The 20,718-nt window shown below is 44.6% G+C and overlaps 1 protein-coding gene across 1 annotated transcript in view; it reads right to left on the bottom strand.

The window, feature by feature from the left end:
- The window catches only part of TRPM3 (transient receptor potential cation channel subfamily M member 3), a 550,448-nt gene that overhangs the window by 114,393 nt on the left and 415,337 nt on the right, over positions 1 to 20,718 (bottom strand). The window contains exons 18-20 of the mRNA XM_040419752.1: positions 19,155 to 19,383; positions 18,069 to 18,236; positions 10,112 to 10,249 (exon numbers count right to left, since the gene is read on the bottom strand). Coding sequence (XP_040275686.1) covers positions 10,112 to 10,249; positions 18,069 to 18,236; positions 19,155 to 19,383 — 535 coding nt within the window. The remainder of the gene's footprint in view (positions 1 to 10,111; positions 10,250 to 18,068; positions 18,237 to 19,154; positions 19,384 to 20,718) is intronic.

The raw sequence follows: 20,718 nt of genomic DNA, 5'->3' as shown, positions 1-20,718 counted from the left end.
GGTTAAATGTTTTCTCATCAGAGAATAAAACTTTCTTCCACCTTTGAATGTACCATATTTGGTGCTCTCTTGCAAAGTCCAAACGAGCAGTTCTGTGGCGTTCAAGGAGATGAGGTCTTTGAAGACGTTTTTTGTTTTTGAAGCCCTTCAGTCTCAGATGCCGTCTGATGGTTATGGGGCTGCAGTCAGCACCAGTAAGGGCCTTAATGTCATGGTCTTACCTTCTTGCTGTTCTCCTTCGTTTGACATGTGCTGGCGGCCATCTTGGTTTCTGGGTTTCTTGTAGCCTCCCACCCTGCGGCTTCTCCTTCCCACTGGGAGGAGCTGGATGCCCAGCTCATATATATAGGAGGTCTGTGGCTTCAGTTCCTTGCTTGGTCCTCCTGTGTTCACATGCTTCTAGACTGCTGCTGCTTCTGGTTCCTGATCCTGGTTTCGTCCGACTACCCTGCTGGTTCCTGATCCTGGTTTCGTCCGACTACCCTGCTGGTTCCTGATCCTGGCTTCGTCTGACTACCCTGCTGGTTCCTGATCCTGGCTTCGTCTGACTACCCTTCTGGTTCCTGACCTCTGGCTTCGCAAAGACTCTGCTTCGGCTTCGCCATCCGTTTGGACTTTTGCTTTACAGCTTTATTTTCAATAAAGCCTTCTTATTTTCACTTATCCCTTGTTGTACGTCTGGTTCATGGTTCCGTGACATTAGGACCAAGCCATGAATTCTGACGGTACAGGGCCATCCTCGCTACCCACGCTGGTTGCCAGACTTGATCAGCAGGATCACCTGTTGGGTCGGTTCGCTGTGGCGTTGCAAACCCTGCTTGAACGCACGGCTCATTTCGCTCCCGTTGCCGATGGGTCGGTTGTCGCTCCTGGGCCCGCTCCTACTGCCGCTCCGGTTGTTGCGCCAGAGTCTACCCCGACACCTGTTGTTGCACCTGCGGTGTTTCGGGGTATGACCGGTTCTGCCCCTCTTCCACAGCGCTTTGGGGGAGAGCCAACTCAGTGCCGAGGTTTTCTTAACCAGGTGGGCATTTATTTCGAGTTGCTGCCACATGCCTTTCCCACTGAGAGATCAAAGGTGGGCTTCTTGATCTCGCTGCTCTCGGACAAGGCCTTGGCCTGGGCCAGTCCTTTATGGGAGAACAACAATCCGGTGGTTGCCGAGTTTTCCGGTTTTGTTGCTTCTCTTCGGAAGGTATTCGATGTGCCGGCTCGTGCTGCCTCTGCTGCGAAGCTCCTTATGTCCATCAGACAGGGTTCACGATCCGTAGCTGAATACGCCATTGAGTTTCGTACCCTGGCAGCAGAGGTGGGCTGGAATAATGAGGCTCTGGTCGCTGCTTTCTCTCATGGTCTCTCGGATGCCTTGAAGGATGAGGTTGCAGCTAAGGACCTACCAGTGGAGCTCGAGTCTCTTATTTCTTTCCTGATTTTGATTGACACCAGACTCAGGGAGAGACCTTCCTTTAAGGAGAGCCTGCGGAGGTTTTCTAACAGATTGGCGCCTACGTTTGCTGTCCCACCCGTGCCTCCCTCTCCTCCCACGCCTCCTGGGGATGACTTGTCTGGGGGTGAACCCATGCAGCTGGGGTTTGCTCGCCTGTCCGAGGGGGAGAGGGTACTCCGGAGACGCGAGGGCCGATGCATGTACTGTGGTCTCGGTGGGCATTTTCGGTTGGCATGTCCGAACCGTCCGGGAAACGCTCGCACCTGAGATCCTGTCGGGGGCAGATCTTGGGTGGAGTCTCCTCGTCCCCGGTTTCCCGTGTTGACAAACCACTGATCACTGTTGTCCTCTCCTGGGTCGGGGGCTCGGTGACGACCCAGGCGTTGGTGGACTCTGGTGCTGGTGGTTTGTTCATTGATAATGTGTTCGCTGCCGCCAATTCCATTCCTCTGCAGGCTCGAGGTTCCCCACTGGCTCTTGAGGCGATAGACGGCAGACCCCTTCTGCCGCCACACGTGACTCATGAGACCCTTCCAGTGGGGATAGCCATTGGTGCCGTTCACAGAGAGTCGGTCTGCCTCCAGGTTATTTTGTCTCCACACTACTCGGTGGTCTTGGGGTACCCCTGGCTCCGGAAGCATAATCCGACTTTCGATTGGAGATCTGCCGAGATCCTCTCGTGGTCACCGCAGTGTGGGGCTAGTTGCATCCATGGGTCTGTCAAGTTGATGTGTACTTCCTCAGACTCTCTGTTGCCTCCTGAATACGAGGAGTACCGGAATGTATTCGATAAGGTGCGCGCGGTTGCCCTACCTCCGCACCGCCCATACGATTGTGCCATAGAGTTACAATCTGGTGCCGTTCCTCCTCGTGGCAAAGTCTATCCACTGTCGGTAGCAGAGAATGAGGCCATGGAGGAGTACGTGAGGGAGGCGCTTTCACGCAGACACATTCGCAAATCCTCGTCCCCGGCAGGGGCTGGATTTTTCTTTGTGAAAAAGAAGGGCGGTGAGTCGAGGCCTTGCATCGATTACAGGGGTCTCAATCGCATCACGATCAAGAACGCTTACCCGATACCCTTGATTTCCGAGCTGTTCGATCGCCTTAAAGGGGCCACGGTCTTTACCAAACTCGACCTGAGGGCGGCATATAACCTGGTAAGGATCAAGGCGGGCGATGAGTGGAAGACCGCGTTTAACACCAGGACCGGTCATTATGAATCCTTGGTTATGCCCTTTGGGTTGTGCAATGCGCCCGCAGTCTTTCAGGAATTCATCAACAATGTTTTCCGTGACCTGTTGCAGCAGTGTGTGGTGGTCTATTTGGATGACATCTTGGTATATTCTGAATCCATGGAGGCCCACATTCTGGATGTCAGACGAGTGTTGCAACGGTTACGAGAGAACAAGCTGTTCGGTAAGCTTGAGAAATGCGAATTTCACCGATCCCAGGTAACCTTCTTAGGTTACATCATTTCCGCTGAGGGGTTCTCCATGGATCCTGAGAAGGTTTCGGCTGTCTTACAGTGGCCCCAGCCCAGTGGTCTTCGTTCCCTGCAGCGCTCTTTGGGCTTCGCCAATTATTATCGGAAGTTCATCAGGGACTTTTCCATGCTAGCCAAGCCTCTCACGGATCTGACCAGGAAGGGCAGTAATTCCCAGGTCTGGCCGCTCGAGGCCATCCGAGCTTTTGAGGCTCTAAAGTCCGCCTTTGTGTCGGCTCCGATTCTGTTGCATCCCAACCCTGGGTTGCCCTTTGTCCTCGAGGTGGACGCGTCTGAGACGGGAGTAGGCGCCCTTCTGTCTCAGCGTAGAACACCAGAGGGTCCTCTGCTTCCGTGTGGGTTTTACTCCCGGAAACTGTCTTCCGCGGAGTGCAACTATCAGATTGGTGACAGGGAGTTATTGGCCATCGTGCAGGCCCTTAAAGAATGGAGGCACTTGCTCGAGGGTTCGGTGGTTCCGGTCCTCATCCTGACGGACCACAAGAATCTGACCTACCTTTCTGAGGCCAAGAGATTGACACCACGTCAGGCCAGATGGGCTCTGTTCTTGTCACGTTTTAATTACGTGGTCTCCTACCTACCCGGTTCCAAGAACATCAGGGCGGATGCCTTATCACGGCAGTACTCCGAGCTGTCCAGGGAGGAGTCGATTCCGACTTCGGTCATACCTCCGAATCAGATCTTGGCCGCCATTCGCACCAGCCTGACCTCTCCCCTGGGTGAGCAGATTTTGGCGGCTCAATCTGGTGCTCCCTCTGGGAGACCCAACGGCAGATGTTTTGTGCCTGAGGAGTTGCGCACTCGGTTGTTGCGAACCTACCATAACTCCAAGACCGCGGGGCATCCTGGAAAGAATCAGCTGTCCTGGGCTGTTTCACGTCTGTTCTGGTGGCCTTCCCTACGTTCCGACATCGCCGCATATGTAGCGGCATGCTCCGTTTGTGCCCAGAGTAAGTCCCCTCGGCACCTTCCGTTGGGCCTTCTGCAACCCATAGCCACCGGGGAGCGCCCATGGTCACACCTGGGGATGGATTTCATTGTGGACCTCCCTGCATCCCGAGGCCATACGGTCATTCTCATGATTGTGGATCGGTTTTCCAAAATGTGCCACTGTGTTCCTCTCAAGAAGTTACCCTCTGCACAAGAGTTGGCCACGATTTTTGCCAGGGAGGTCTTCCGGTTGCACGGTTTGCCCAAGGAGATTGTGTCGGATCGGGGGAGTCAGTTTGTGTCCAGGTTCTGGCGCGCCTTTTGCTCCCAGTTGGGGATTCATCTCTCCTTCTCCTCGGCCTACCACCCTCAGTCCAATGGGGCCGCAGAACGATCCAATCAGGCCTTGGAGCAATTCCTTCGTTGCTATGTCTCCGATCACCAAGACAATTGGGTTGACCTCCTGCCTTGGGCTGAGTTTGCCAGGAACACGGCGGTGAACTCTTCCTCTGGGACGTCTCCCTTCATGGCCAATTATGGGTTCCAACCTGCCGTGTTACCGGAGGTATTCTCTCCCCAGGATATTCCGGCTGTGGAGGATCACCTTTCCGTCCTACGTGCTTCTTGGGTACTGATCCAGAAGTCCCTTGAGGTCTCTGCGCAGCGCCAGAGACTCCAGGCTGATCGCAGACGAGCGCCTGCTCCTTCCTACCAGGTCGGAGACCGTGTATGGTTGTCCACCCGCAACCTCAACCTTCGAGTGCCCACTCCCAAGCTGGCGCCTCGCTTTGTTGGTCCCTTCCGAGTGCTTCGCAGGGTAAACCCGGTAGCCTATGCCCTTGCGCTTCCTCCTGGCATGCGGATCTCCAACGTGTTTCATGTCTCCCTGTTGAAGCCACTGGTGTGTAATCGTTTCACTTCCTCGGTTCCTCGGCCTCGTCCGGTCCAAGTGGGTAATCGTGAGGAGTATGAGGTGAGCAATATCCTGGACTCACGCCTGGTCCGCGGTCGGGTGCAGTTTTTGGTCCATTGGCGTGGTTATGGTCCAGAGGACCGTTCCTGGGTTCCCTCCGCAGATGTCCATGCTTCTGCCTTGCTCCGAGCCTTCCATGCACGCTTCCCTCAGAAACCGTTCTTTACTCCGCGGAGGAGGGGCCCTTGAGGGGGAGGTACTGTCATGGTCTTACCTTCTTGCTGTTCTCCTTCGTTTGACATGTGCTGGCGGCCATCTTGGTTTCTGGGTTTCTTGTAGCCTCCCACCCTGCGGCTTCTCCTTCCCACTGGGAGGAGCTGGATGCCCAGCTCATATATATAGGAGGTCTGTGGCTTCAGTTCCTTGCTTGGTCCTCCTGTGTTCACATGCTTCTAGACTGCTGCTGCTTCTGGTTCCTGATCCTGGTTTCGTCCGACTACCCTGCTGGTTCCTGATCCTGGTTTCGTCCGACTACCCTGCTGGTTCCTGATCCTGGCTTCGTCTGACTACCCTGCTGGTTCCTGATCCTGGCTTCGTCTGACTACCCTTCTGGTTCCTGACCTCTGGCTTCGCAAAGACTCTGCTTCGGCTTCGCCATCCGTTTGGACTTTTGCTTTACAGCTTTATTTTCAATAAAGCCTTCTTATTTTCACTTATCCCTTGTTGTACGTCTGGTTCATGGTTCCGTGACACTTAATTTGGGTCGAGGATCGTCCAGTTTCTTGACGGACAGCCAATTGGATCCTCCGGCTCAGTGCTGATGAAATTTGTTTAGGTCTTCCACTTGACTTTTTTGTTCCATAACCCTCAGGATCATTTAAGAAATTCCAAATGACTGTCTTACTGCGTCCCACCTCAGCAGCGATGGCGCGCTGTGAGAGACCCTGCTTATTGCGTTCAACAACCCGACCACGTTCAAAAAGGGAGAGTTTTTTTGCCTTTGCCATCACAACGTGTGACTACCTGACAGAAAATGACAATGAATCCACATCTTTGCACAGATTTGGCCTTTTAAAGGCATGTGGTCCTAAAATTTGGAACAGCTGAAAAACAGCCTGTTTCAGTTTAATCGTTATTTTCAATTAATTAAATGCTCAAAAAATGTTTTGTCTCACTCTCATTTCTTCTTGTTGCATGTTGAAGCTCTACTTGGAACCTTGTTAAGATCCAACAATGTAAAATATGATTTTTTGCCATTTTTCAAGTGGTCTTAAACTTTTGATCAGGACTGTACATGTAGCCTTAAATGGATTCTCCAAGATATATAATTTTTTATTTAACCCTCTTTTTAGAATACAGTGTTTGTGAAAAAAATCCGGAGGAAATGCTCTCCCTTCCTCTGACGCCCACTGAACCGAGCGCCACTGCGTGAAATCATTGCAGTGGCGCTTAAGCCTACACATTACACAGAAGCACTTTCTGTACTACAGCATGGAAAACCTTAGCTTCAGGTAGAAATCGCCTTTGTGTAATATGTGATTGAGCGCTCAGTTCCGTGGGCCTGAAAAGAAGGGAGGACATTTCCTTCTGACTTTTTCACAGACACTGTATTCTAATAAGAGGGCTAAATATTATCTATCCTGGAGGATCCATTTAAACTTACCAGATACAGTCCTGATCAAAAGTTTAAGACGACTTGAAAAATGGCAAAAAATCATATTTAGCATGGCTGGATCTTAACAAGGTTCCAAGTTGAGCTTCAACATGCAACAAGAAGAAATGGGAGTGAGACCCAAAAAAATTTGAGCATTCAATTTAATGAAAATAACAAATAAACTGAAACAGGCTGTTTTTCAGCTGATCAAAAGTTTAGGACCACACCTCCAAAAAAAAACTAAACCACCCCAAAACAGAAATCCAACTTCCAAACATGAACTCAGTAATGAGTAGCTTCGCTGTTATTGTTTATCACTTCCAAAATTCGTTTCAGCATGCTTGATGCAAGCGTTTCCATGAGGTGAGTGGGAACATTTCTCCAAGTGGTGAAGACGGCCGCACGAAGGCCATCTACTGTCTGGAACTGTTGTCCATTTTTGTAAACTTCCCTTGCCACCCATCCCCAAAGGTTCTCAATTGGATTTAGATCAGGGGAACACGCAGGATGGGCCAAAAGAGTGATGTTATTCTCCTGGAAGAAGTCCCTTGTCCTGCAGGCATTATGTACTGTAGCGTTGTCCTGTTAAAAAACCCAGTCGTTACCACACAGACGAGGGCCCTCAGTCATGAGGAATGCTCTCTGCAACATCTGGACATAGCCAGCGGCCGTTTGACGCCCCTGCACTTCTTGAAGCTCCATTGTTCTTCTGAAGGAAAAAGCACCCCAGACCATTATGGCGCCCCCTCCAATGTGGCGCATAGAAAACATCTCAGGTGGGATCTGCTTGCCATGCCAGTAACGTTGGAAACCATCAGGACCATCAAGGTTAAATTTTTTCTCATCAGAGAATAAAACTTTCTTCCACCTTTGAATGTACCATGTTTGGTGCTCTCTTGCAAAGTCCAAACGAGCAGTTCTGTGGCGTTCAAGGAGACAAGGTCTTTGAAGACGTTTTTTGTTTTTGAAGCCCTTCAGTCTCAGATGCCGTCTGATGGTTATGGGGCTGCAGTCAGCACCAGTAAGGGCCTTAATTTGGGTCGAGGATCGTCCAGTGTCTTGAAGGGCAGCCAATTGGATCCTCCGGCTCAGTGCTGAGGACATTTTTTTGGGTCTTTCACTTGACTTTTTTGTTTCATAGCCCTCAGGATCATTTAAGAAATTCCAAATTACTGTTTTACTGCGTCCCACCTCAGCAGTGATGGCGTGCTGTGAGAGACCCTGCTTATGCAGTTCAACAACCCGACCACGTTCAAAAAGGGAGAGTTTTTTTGCCTTTGTCATCACAACGTGTGACTACCTGACTGAAATTGAAAATGAATCCACATCTTTGCACAGATTTGGCCTTTTAAAGGCATGTGGTCCTAAAATTTGGATCAGCTGAAAAACAGCCTGTTTCAGTTCAATCGTTATTTTCAATTAATTGAATGCTCAAAAAATGTTTTGTCTCACTCTCATTTCTTCTTGTTGCATGTTGAAGCTCTCCTTAGAACCTGGTTAAGATCCAACAATGTAAAATATTATTTTTTGCCATTTTTCAAGTGGTCTTAAACTTTTGATCAGGACTGTACCAGCCCTGATCCTGAGTGGCTTCTGGCAGTTGACCTGGGGATGGGGCTGCTGAGTCTCTCACAGGTCAGGGATGGCTATCTTCTCTGCAAGCAGTGGGGGTAAAGTGAGGCACAGAGAGCAAAGTAAGTAAAGTGATCATGATTTATTCTTGCTGCATAGTATTACCTATGAGAAGAAGGGTCAGAATTACAGGCCACTATCAATTCATTTCAGTGAGGCCTGCTCCACATTTGCTTGGAGATCAGGATCGCTGATCTCTACAGCCAGTAATCCTCTCTGAACCCCTCAAAGAAGAGTCTGTAGACCAAGTATAAATCATGACAAGTACTTTCTGTGCGCTGTGTACCTGGCATCACTCTCTCCCCACACAGTAAGGCTACTTTCACATCTTTTTCTGGATCCATCATGGATCAGCAAAAACGCTTCCGTTAGGATAATACAACCGGTTCCATCTGTTATAAACGGATCCGGTTGTATTATCTCTAAAATGATCAAGACGAATCCGGCACTAAAACCATTGTAAGTCAATGGGTACTGGATCAGTTTTCTTTCGTGTCAGAGAAAACAGATTTAGCACCATAGACTTACATTGTGTTTCATGCTGGATCCTTCTTGCTCCTCATCCCATGACACACTTAAAAACGCTGCTTGACGCGCTTTTATATGTGTCATGGGAACGCAACAAAATGGAGCAGAATGCATTCTGGTGCACTCCGTTCCGTTCAGTTTAGTTTTGTCCCCATTGTGGGGCAGAATGATGGCTCAGTGGTTAGCACTGGTGCCTTGCAGCTCTGGGGTCCTAGGCGTTCCATTGGGGACAGCTTGATGCTAATGTCTGTAAAGTGGTGCGGAATATTGTAGCTCTATATAAGTGCATAAAATAAATAATTGAATGGGGACAAAACTGAAGTGTTTTCCTCCGGTTTTGAGATCCTATGACGGATATCAACACTGGAATGGAAAACGCAGATGTGAAAGTAGCTAACAGATCTTCATGACAAGGGGAGACACCGGAATCAGGCAACTCAAGGTAAAGAAGATGTCTAAGCAATTTAATACCTACTAGGCTGACAGGGGGCTAATCAATCTTATCATTTCCTGTGAGTCACCCGCTGTAAGTCTCCTTGCTCTGCAGTACCACCCTGAGTCTGAACTCTCCTGAATGTTGCACTAGCTGCTCTCAGCACTACTAATAGCAGTAGCGTTAATTTAAGGTAGACTTTCTGGAATATAAGGACGCTGTTGGTGGAGGCCCCTTATAGTTCTCTTGGATGGTGGAGGACCCAGGGCACAAGACCTGAGTGCCCTCTCTATAATGTGGGCTGATTCTCTGTTGTCCCCATGTAGTTTCCTTGCTTGTCGGCAGCACATCCCTTTTGCCACTGACCAATGATTTTATGTGCGGCATAAAAGATGTAATCACCCAACAAATGTTCATCCCCAATGCTTGTCCTGGTAAACGGGGCTTTAAAGTATAAAATTAATTTTGTAAAGACAGTAGTGTATTATTGTTTAGCCATACTAATAGACATATCTGTTCCAGTATCCCAGGTTAAATGGTTTGTCCAACCCCATGGAAATGGCTTTTAATTGTGTAAAAAATACTCACCTTACCAATCCCCTATTCAACACTTCCCTGGTGACCTGCTGGTCTCTATTCTTCCTGTTCCAGTGATCGCTTGTCAACATGACAACTGATTGCTGTGGCCAATAACTGGCTGTGATGTGTTGACACCACTGAGGTCACTACTGCAGCCAGTGATTGGCTGCAGCAGTCACATGTCATTCCAGCACGTAATCACTGGAACAGGAAGAACAGAGACTGGCGGGGGAGCAAAGAAATGTAACCTCAGGAGAGACAGGGGATTAGAAAGGTGAGTATTACACCTTTTGCTATTTTAAATCATTGTAAGCCATTTTTGGGGGTTGAACAATCCCTTTAATGTTATAGGTTTCTATTTTAAGAGTAGGGCATTATAAAACACTGTTGTTATTTTTATTATATGACATTTAGTTTACTTTTAAACAGCTCATTATTATTTCTGAGATTTTAAAAAAATGTATAAAAATGCTCTGATAAATTGTACTTACTGTAAAGAACCAGAATTTGACAATTGGTGCATTGTAGAATTCATAGATTTTTCTCCCCATCGGTATGAGCCGATGACGTGGATGTTCATCATCTTCCTTCTTTCTGACTGTATCACCATTGCTTCTGGCCAGCATTGCCTATAAATGATAGAACACAATTATGTGGTAATACAATGAGTATATAATCAGACAAGTCTAATAAAAAATTGTGTTGATTGGTTGCAACTTCTTATATACCATACCATGTATGAGGAATACGTCAAACAATTACCATCTATTTGAAATATATATGAATATGTTGCAAAGTATATGTGATCTAGAAATGGTTTTGCTTACGTGAGAAATCCTCTAAACCTGCTGGCAATTGAACAAACAGATCCAGTTTCTAGACCCATTTCTGGACATTTCCAAAACACCTATTTAAAAAGGACCTTTCATGGCATTATGTGTTACAAAGTAGGATGCTTACCAGATAGGGTGGCCCCTACAGATGCCAGCACTTTTTGGCTCCTGCTTTGTTAATTTAGACCATTGGTACAGGGAGGAGGAGACATTTGGTTTTCTCAATGAGCATCTCCTCCCTGGCTGTGACGCGATCTACTGTCATTGGACTGTGCTACAGCCAGGGAGAAGGAGATGCCCATTGAGAAAACCAAATGTGTCCCCCTCAGGCGCCATAACCAGTGGGGGACACAGCGCCAGCATTTGTAGGGGCCACCCTATCTGGTAAGCATACCAGTTTGTAACACATAATCCCATGAAAGGTCCTCTTTAACACAGAGGCTGTGTGTCGTTTCCTGGTGGTGAAAAGAAGCTGCACATTTTCTTTACAGTTCCCAAACCTTGATACTTGTAAAAACTATTAAAGATGTACGTGTTTTTTGTCAAAGGGGTTAAATTCCCATGACTAATGTAAAAAATGAAAACCACATATCATATAGTACATGACAACCGCTTTCTAACCAAGCTACTTTGTGACTACAAGTGGTCTGTCACCTCCCCCAAGTCCTATTAAATGCAGTACTACATGGATATAGTACTGCTGCAGGTAGCTCCCAATAACTAATTTAAATGTGCATACTCATACCCGTTCCACCGCTTTGTGCTTGCAAATACATTGAGAAGGCTAATGAGAGTACGTCCGAGTCCAGGTGTGTTTTCTGGGGGGCACTACAGGGTAGCATAGGTGAGTATGCACATTTAAATTAGAGATCAGAAGTCAGCTACAGCAGTACTATTCATGCTGACATCAATAGCTAGAGGCTGGGGAGAGCATACTCTTTGTAGCTTTTCTCATCAGGAATAGTGGGAATATGAATTTTTATTCTGCCACATTCATTGAGCTGCTTCACAGCCCTTCCCCTCTGCTCTGAGTGACAGTTGTAGTGGTCTCCTGGTTGGATGCTACAGCTGACACTCAGAAGAGGGGAGAGGTTGTGAAGTAGCTCACTGAAGAGGGCACTGCACAGTGAAGGCACGCCCTGGGGCCTGGCAGGAGCAGAATTCAGCTGAATAAAGCTTCATATTCCCACTACTCCAGATGAGTAAAGGCACATGTGTACTTCTCTGTCCCGGCACCTACCTAGCACTGTTAGCAGTTTAGTATAGTAAGAGTATGAGTGCTGACAGACTCCAATTACACATGCCTATACAGTAGACAGAAGTGCATGTATACCTTTATTTCTTTGCATGTACAATATAGGAGTGTGCACAGATTTGTAAACAAGTGTTTGGTGTTCATATGCGTGTATGTTTACATCCATATTTTGTTGTGTTTATGAGTACTTATATTTGCACCTTTATGCTTTTGTGTACAGTACAGACCAAAAGTTTGGACACACCTTCTCATTCAAAGAGTTTTCTTTATTTTCATGACTATGAAGGCATCAATACTATGAATTAACACATGTGGAATTATATACATAACAAACAAGTGTGAAACAACTGAAAATATGTCATATTCTAGGTTCTTCAAAGTAGCCACCTTTTGCTTTGATTACTGCTTTGCACACTCTTGGCATTCTCTTGATGAGCTTCAAGAGGTAGTCCCCTGAAATGGTCTTCCAACAGTCTTGAAGGAGTTCCCAGAGATGCTTAGCACTTGTTGGCCCTTTTGCCTTCACTCTGCGGTCCAGCTCACCCCAAACCATCTCGATTGGGTTCAGGTCCGGTGACTGTGGAGGCCAGGTCATCTGGCGCAGCACCCCATCACTCTCCCTCATGGTCAAATAGCCCTTACTTTCAAAGTTTTCCCAATTTTTCGGCTGACTGACTGACCTTCATTTCTTAAAGTAATGATGGCCACTCGTTTTTCTTTACCTAGCTGCTTTTTTTCTTGCCATAATACAAATTCTAACAGTCTATTCAGTAGGATTATCAGCTGTGTATCCACCTGACTTCTCCTCAACGCAACTGATGGTCCCAACCCCATTTATAAGGCAAGAAATCCCACTTATTAAACCTGACAGGACACACCTGTGAAGTGAAAACCATTTCAGGGTTCTACCTCTTGAAGCTCATCAAGAGAATGCCAAGAGTGTGCAAAGCAGTAATCAAAGCAAAAGGTGGCTACTTTGAAGAACCTAGAATATGACATATTTTCAGTTGTTTCACACTTGTTTGTTATGTATATAATTCCACATGTGTTAATTCATAGTTTTGATGCCTTCAGTGTGAATCTACAATTTTCATAGTCATGAAAATAAAGAAAACTCTTTGAAGGAGAAGGTGTGTCCAAACTTTTGGTCTGTACTGTATATGCTCATTTGAACATGTAACTGCATGTGTGTGTGCATGAATGTATGTTTATGTAGATGCAGTGGGGAAGATATGAACTGGTGTAAAGGAAAATTGACTTAGTTACTCATAGAAACCAATCAGATTCCACCATTCAGTTTTCAGAGCTCCTTTGGAAAATTAAAGGTGGAAACTGATTGGTTGCTTCGAGCAACTAAGCCCGTTTTCCTTTACCCCAGTTTTGTCAGTTTTCTCTTTTTAGGGAATGATAGCGTAACATCCTGAGTTACCATCTGTCAACTGCTGCAAAGAGTAGCTGTAACGGGGTGCCGAAGGCGCACTCGGTCTCCCATCAGCCGCAGACCTGCTGCTTAGCTTCGGGAGCGAGGATCTGTGTTTGACCTTGTTCCCAGGGCAGCTTTGCTAGCTGGGAGACTCCCTGCTCCTAGGTCTGCCTTGAGCGTCGAGCTGATCACTCGGTGCTCGACTGGTCGGTCTGTCGGTCATGTGATGCTGGCCACGTCACATGACCCTCACTCCCCACTATAAATACAGGCAGCCTGCTGGCCACAGGTTGCCTTTTAATTTTAGGTATCTGGTGATTGTTTTGTTCCTGCATACTTACCTGATCCTGTATTCCCTGACGATTCTCTGCCTGCTCCTCCTGCACTGCGCATCTCTCCTGGTATCCTGACCCCGGCTTCCACCTGACGATTCTTTGCGGACTCCTGTTGTACTTCGTTTCTCTCCTGGTATTTGACCTCGGCTTTTCCTGACTATTCTCTGCTCATTCCTTAGTACTGCGTAGCTCTCTAGGTATTGACCCGGTCCGTTCACATTCCGTTATTTGTCTTGTCTGTCTTCCCAGCAAGTATCCTAAGTTAGGGACTGCCGTCTAGTTGTCCCCTGTCATTAGGACTTGCGAGGCAAGTAGGCAGGGCCAGGGGTGAGGGTGGAGCGCAGTGGTCACTATCCTCCCCCCTGTGTGTAGTGTACGTTACCGTCATAGTAGCTCTCTCTATGGATGACTTGGAATCACTACATATTACATAACTTTATGAGAAATGAGGTTCCTTCTGTGATAACAGCTTACTATCTTGGGGCTCAATGACCAGATCCTCAGTGATCATATTAGAAACATATACAGGGCTCACAGAAGTAAATGAAGTACATGAAAAATGGGAAATAAGCATATTTTGCATACTGCCTTTAAAAGTGCACTACTACATACACAAAATCAAGCACTTAAAGGGGTTCTCTAGGAATTAAGAAAGTGAAAATACGTAAATATTACTTTATTATAAATGTGTTCTCAAATACTTTTCATTAGTTATAATGGCTTGTTTTGTCTAGGGAGCAATCATCAGGAGAAATAAAATGGCCGCCGTCCTATTAGTACACGCAAAACCTGTCCTAATCACAGAGCAGGACAAGTTACTTCACAATACTGAGTGAGCCTCCTCTCTGCTCTACTTGTCAGGGATTATGATCCTGAACACAGTTTAATATGATTTTCAGCTGAATCTCTGTAGGAATGGAGTTCATGAGGAGACATGAAGTACAAAAGGTGGACAGAACATACTGGTAATGTGGGGATGTGGTAATGGGGACGGCATACAAGTGCTGCTGCTCATTACTACACCCTCTCTGTACTTCATGTCTCCTCATGAACTCTATTCCTACAGAGATTCAGCTAAAGTTGTTATCAGCTGTATTCAGGATCATAATGCCTGTCAATCAGAGAGGAGGATGAGGCAGCTCTTTACCTCAGTGTTGTGAAGTAACTTGTCCTGCGTGATTAAGACAGGTATTGTGTGTACTAATAGGACAGCGGCCATTTTATTTCTCCTTATGATTGCTCCCTAGACAAAACGAGCCATTATAACTAATGAAAGGTGTTTGGAAATAGATTTATTATAAAGTAATATTTAAGTAATATTTAATATTTCGTTTTCCTAATTCCTGGAGAACCCCATTTAACTAGGTTTATGTTTCCAATATTTTTGTGTAACATGTATTGCAGATGACATTAAAATTCAGTAAGTATTTTTTTAAACATGCAATTAGATGGGGCCACACATCAATATGTATGTGATAATAACATCTAACACCTCTTTTTGAACACTATTTATGCATATTTCTATAGAAATATATACAAAAGATAGAAAATAGATTTTTCTTCCCTGACAAAATGAAGTAATTCTGATCAAGGCTGATGGATTCAGTTTGATTTGCTCTGTAACCGTAGGATTATATCTGTCATACTGTGTGCTATGATTTTTGTCCTCTGACAGCACTTCCTGTCTGTTTTGGTTTGTGGTGCTGCTTGTAATCAGTGTGGGAAAATATTAATAATTACCTTCTAATTGAACAATTTCACAGTAAACATTGATTTCATTGTTTCTTTCAATTTTGCACTGAATGAAAATTCTGACTAGTATCATTCTACAAAAATAAGCTTTGTGTTGTGCTGAAATGGGTCCATGCATTTCATTAATTTTAATTACAACTTGACACATCCTTAGCATAACAGAATCTGAATTGTAAATCAGCCTGGAACTACTTTCAGAGCATTGTCCTGATTTCCACCTTATTTGAAGCATTTCATATTTATTTAAAATGTTAGCCTCTAAAGCATGGGATTCTCCCACACATTTACATTTATCACCTATCCAAAGGTGGCCTGATCGTTGGGTGTCACACTGCCAAGACTAATGGTGAGAATGGAAAACCTGAAAACCTTATTGCAGTCATGCAGTGAGGAGTTTGAATGGAATGGAGGACGAGCATGTGCCCTGCCACACCATTCGAGGTCTAGGGGCTGGTCACTGTACTCTGATGTCTGCGTCAGTCCCATAGACTTTGAACGAAGCAGCATCGTCTCTTCCCGGGATTTATTTTTAACAGTCTACACTATAAATTAGACCACTGGCAAGGGTAGGTTTATATGGTTATGGGATCTGCCTCCTCTTTCCTGTAAATAAATCCAGTAGCCCTCATTCGTCTTGCCAATTCCTGACTGTTCTGAACGTCTGAGAGCTGGGAGTACCTGGTCAGACATTACAAACCCTAAAAAACTTGTTGTAAGTTGCACCCAATGTAAAAATCCCTAAAATTGTGTCCAGTTTCACCTCACTGCAGTAGCCAGTTGTTGCCTGCATTGCTGTGTAATGGCAGCAGAAAGTGACAGGTGATCTCAGTGACTACGCAGCACAGAAAAGTGGAAAATTTAAAAGATACATTTTTTCAGGTTTCAGTTTTTTTGACATTCACAGCAATTTTGGGAAAAACACCTTTCAGGGTCAGTCAATGGTGTCTAGTTTGTGGCAATGTATTATTTTATTTGGTATGACATGGGCACAATATAGGATTGCATGCACATGGTTTGGCTCTATGTCAGCATAATATGGCACTATTTGGACAGCTTATAGTTCTTTATAGGCACAATATAGCACTTATATCACTTATATGGGAGTTCAGAATATAGCCAAGTAATCTCACTTGGGACCTGCATCTATCAGATATTTATGGCATATCATGTGGACATGCATGGGCGGACTGGGAACTTGAAGTAGCCCTGGAGAGAAACCTGAAAGTGGTGCCATGTTGTAGGTGGTCCGCATTGACAAATAAGGGGGCAACACTAGTAGGCAGGGTCAACAGAAGAAGGCGCGGACAACAGAAGAAGAAAGAAGCTGCAATATTGCAGTGCAGCACAAAATACCACCCCAGCAGAACCAAACAGCACAGTGCAGCACAAAATGCTGCCTGTACAACAGCATTCAACTGTATCACTGTCCTCATTAATTAATGCTTAGAGAATCAGATTGTTTTGTATCCAGCCAGCAACCGTGAGGTGGGGTCTGGCGGCCCCTTGGACATCGGCCCACGGGGAAAGGGTCTATGGACAGTTTTACCCTTTGGATATGCCATAAATGTTCAGATGGAAATGCCCCTTTAGGTTACATGCAATATATTGTACAGGATTAGAAATACAGGTCTATTTTCCTACAGAAACAGTACCACACCTATCAATGGGTTGTATCTGATATTATAGCTTAGCTCCACTCATTTGAATGTGGCTGAAATGCAATACCACAGGTGTGGTGCTGTTTTTGAAAAACCCTAAACAAACATTTTAATTATTCAAAATGTCTTGCTGATCAAAGTTTATAAAAATATTAATATTCGGTTTTGGAAAAGTTCATGAATGATAAACTTTAGTTTCCATATGGTGAAGAATGGTAAAAAGGGATGTGTTATGAATTGATTAATATCACCAGAACATTGGAGAGGAGAGTGAAGGAATGATACAAGGAATTTAGGCAGTTATCCATCCTGCTCACCCTCTGGCAAGTACCTCAGGTTTCCAAATACTGTACTTACAGCATCTAATTTTGTCTTGAGGTCCACCATTCTTTCTTGAATTGTTTCCTCAGTTGGGCGATTCCACGCCCTCACCACTCCCTGTGTAAAAAAGTTGTGTTTTAAACTGCCCATCCCTTTAAGTTATACTTATCCTTCATGAAATAATGAACATGTCCTTCCTCACCTTTTTTCTTAGCTCTACATTTCCCAAGATCTGTGCGACTTGACCAGCTTTGAACAAAAGAAAAACCTTTTTGGTTAACCTTTGGATGATGCAAAAAATGTTTTTTCAAGGCTGGTCATCTCTCACCACTTAACTTGGTATCCTGTATCTTGAGCCAAGAGAAAAGATAAGAAATGACACATTTGTACCTCCACTTACATAAAAACTTAATTTGTATGGGGTCATTTAAAGATTGGGAATATGAGACCTCATTCATAGGCCTACAAAATGTATACAATTGGTTGTCAGGAGATGGTATGACATTGAGAGTCATTTACAGACCAATTCACTTGGTGAACTATTCTGTCCTAAAATATGCAAAATATATAATCTCATTATAAAGCTTCTAAAATGTTATAAAATGCTGTTTAATGCATGAAGGGGGATGGATTCAAGACACAGACAGCAAAGGATTCATTATTAGAAGCATACAAGACAATCTGCTTTGTAAAGGGTATTAGACTTCAACGTGTTCAAGGAGAGAAGTGAGGGATTGAGCAGGATGGTTAAGTGTGGATGAGATGGGACATGTAATAAGATGACAGAACATGTGATCAGTTGCAGTGTTTATCTACATTAATACTTTATTAAATGTCTAGAGAAGATGCACGTTCAATGGCTCATTCATACCGTTAACTCCATGTCATCATCATCTTTGTCTTTTACAGTCTTCTCTGGCTCCTCCACTTCCTTCTCCTGGAGATCTAGTTCATTCACTTGCGACATGTATGGCATTTCATCTTTGTTTTTAAATTCTATACTGAGAATTGAAGGAGGAAGTAGAATTCCTAGAATCACCTAAAAGAAGAAACATGATTTCTAATGGTAAGGAAAAAACAAATGACTTGAGAGTATTCTAAAACGTTAAGCCATTTATGTTAAGGATTTAAGCTGTTAGTTTTGTTGGGCAAGAATAGAGCAAAGACATATGAAACAAAAGATCAGAAGTTCATTGATGACTGTTGCATGACCAGTAATATGTATCTGTTCTGCTTACAAAATGGATAATGGTGGTTGGTTTGCTGTAAGGGGTCGGATCTGTACTGCAGAAGGTCCTTGGTTACATGACCTGGTTGTGCAGGTTCCTGAAAGGGTTTCCACAATAACTATATTTAGTAGGAAAAACATAGCGATCAGTGGGAGCCTCAATGATCAAGAGAAGGTGGATCCTGGAATGCCCCATGTGTGACCACTGCTCCATTCACTTTTTTAGAACGGCCCAGTAGGGTGTTTGATTAATTGTTAGTGGGAAAACCACTTTTATACAGTAGAGAATTCCATTGTCAGGGGAAACCACAGCTATGCAAATCAGTAAATATTCTCTTTAGGATAAAGTTCAGCAGTTCTTCCACCATTTGCTTGATGACTTAGACTCACTCTGAATCCAGTGCTTGTGCTAAGATCACGCTATTCCTCTCTTGCAAACCACTTCCTATTTCTGGGGCTAGCAAAAAGGATATACTCTGATCTGTACTGCGTCTTTATCCCACAGCCTGTTACACAGCCCTTCCTCTCACTGATTGGTTCCTATGGGCAACTAAGCAAGTTTTCCTATACAACAGCTTTGAAAAATCTCCCTCACTATGTTTTTAAACCACATGATTATTTATGCTATTACAATTTACAAAGAGTGCTTCTAATGTTAAAAAAAGTTTTACAAAAAGTAATGGAATGTTCTAAAAAGTTTCACACACTTTGTCATATAAGGATTCTAACCTTAAGAACAGAATTCTTACGCATCCGGAGTCTGCCCATCCACATATCTGTCAGAAGCATTTGGCTGCATGTGTGAGCAATGAAGTCCCGATGCTTGGCTGCCACTGCAAGTTGTAGGCATGTAGCATTGCTCCAGTTCTTTAGCTCATAGGTCAGCAGTTTCATTGCCAGTTGCTCGTCCTGCTTGTATGACTGATCCAATAACTCCACTGCCAGCTGCGCAAACTCCCTGAAATATAATGTCAGTTTTAAATGCCTGTTGTTACCGATCTAGATGTTCAAGATGCAAGTGAAAAACGATTAGAAACAGGTACAAGAGAAATTACAAAGCCAGGTGTGTAGTGAACACTGATGTAAGGCTACATTCACACAACAGTGAAAAATGGTCGTGTGATAAATGTTTTTCTAACAGCCATCACACTGCGGTTTTCAGAACCATTGATGTCTATTGGCCTATTCACATGGATGGTTTTTTAAGGGACCATGAAAAAGGCAGTCAAAAAATGGGACATGTCCTATTTTGGCCTTTTTCATGGACCGACGGCCTCCATACAAGTGAAGGGAGCTGTTTTTAATGACTGCATTTTAGAAAGCACCTGTTAAAAAAATTCAATTTTAAATGGGTAGTCAGGGTAGAGCATGAAGACCAGAGTCAAGCAAAACAATAGATCTGGGTATCTCAAATGTTGTTCTTAAGTCATGTCTGAAAGGTCATACTATGTTTAGATGTGTTACACACAACATTATGGGGTCTCTTGCGGAGCCCTCAACTCCATTTCAGGTCTCCACTTTGGATACCCAGATGGACTGGCATGTGGTATCATTCTTTATTACGGTGGATAAGAGATATGGTAACAACTGCAGTATGCATGTTTAAGGGCAAGGGGCAAGTATCTGTGTTTTTCCTTTGATGTACTTTTGCCCAAGAGTGCGAGATGTACCTTACAATGCAAATAACATCACAGAACCTCATACAGCTATAGCTACCTGCCCCTATACACAATGATAACCACAAACCTCCCAAATACTATGCCAACCACATGCTACTCATATACTGTGCCATCCATGTGTGACCCCCCCATCCCCCACACAGAATGCAGCCAAATACAACTCATATACAATGTAGCCTATTGCTTCATATCTCCATGTCCCACTTCTTAGCACAATCTATCGTAAATACACTCATTAACGATCTTTAATCAAATCTATCATATGTCATTGATACCAGTTATATGATTACATAGGGGATACCAATAAGTGGTAATATATTTTCTGCCACTTCCCTGTATGTGTAAATATATTTTAATTTATTTATTTTTCACTGCATGCTGATTTACATTTTTATGTGAAATGCAAAACACGTCGTCTCATCTGTCTTTTTATAATAAATTTTGTGACGTTTATGATCAAAGTCAAGTGCAAGAACCACATAGCATAATGTTGATAATGACAAGCAACCTATCCGGTCCAGATTTCAACAAATGGCCCAAATGATGTAAAATATTGTGTTTAACTGGCCTGTTAATATAAAAATTGCAGTAAGCTAATGTGGCTGTAAATATTT

This window comes from Bufo bufo, chromosome 2 (genome assembly GCF_905171765.1).
Source record: "Bufo bufo chromosome 2, aBufBuf1.1, whole genome shotgun sequence".
NCBI lineage: Eukaryota > Metazoa > Chordata > Amphibia > Anura > Bufonidae > Bufo > Bufo bufo.
Note: the sequence above shows the minus strand (reverse complement) of the source record. Positions and strands in the feature narration are given on the sequence as shown.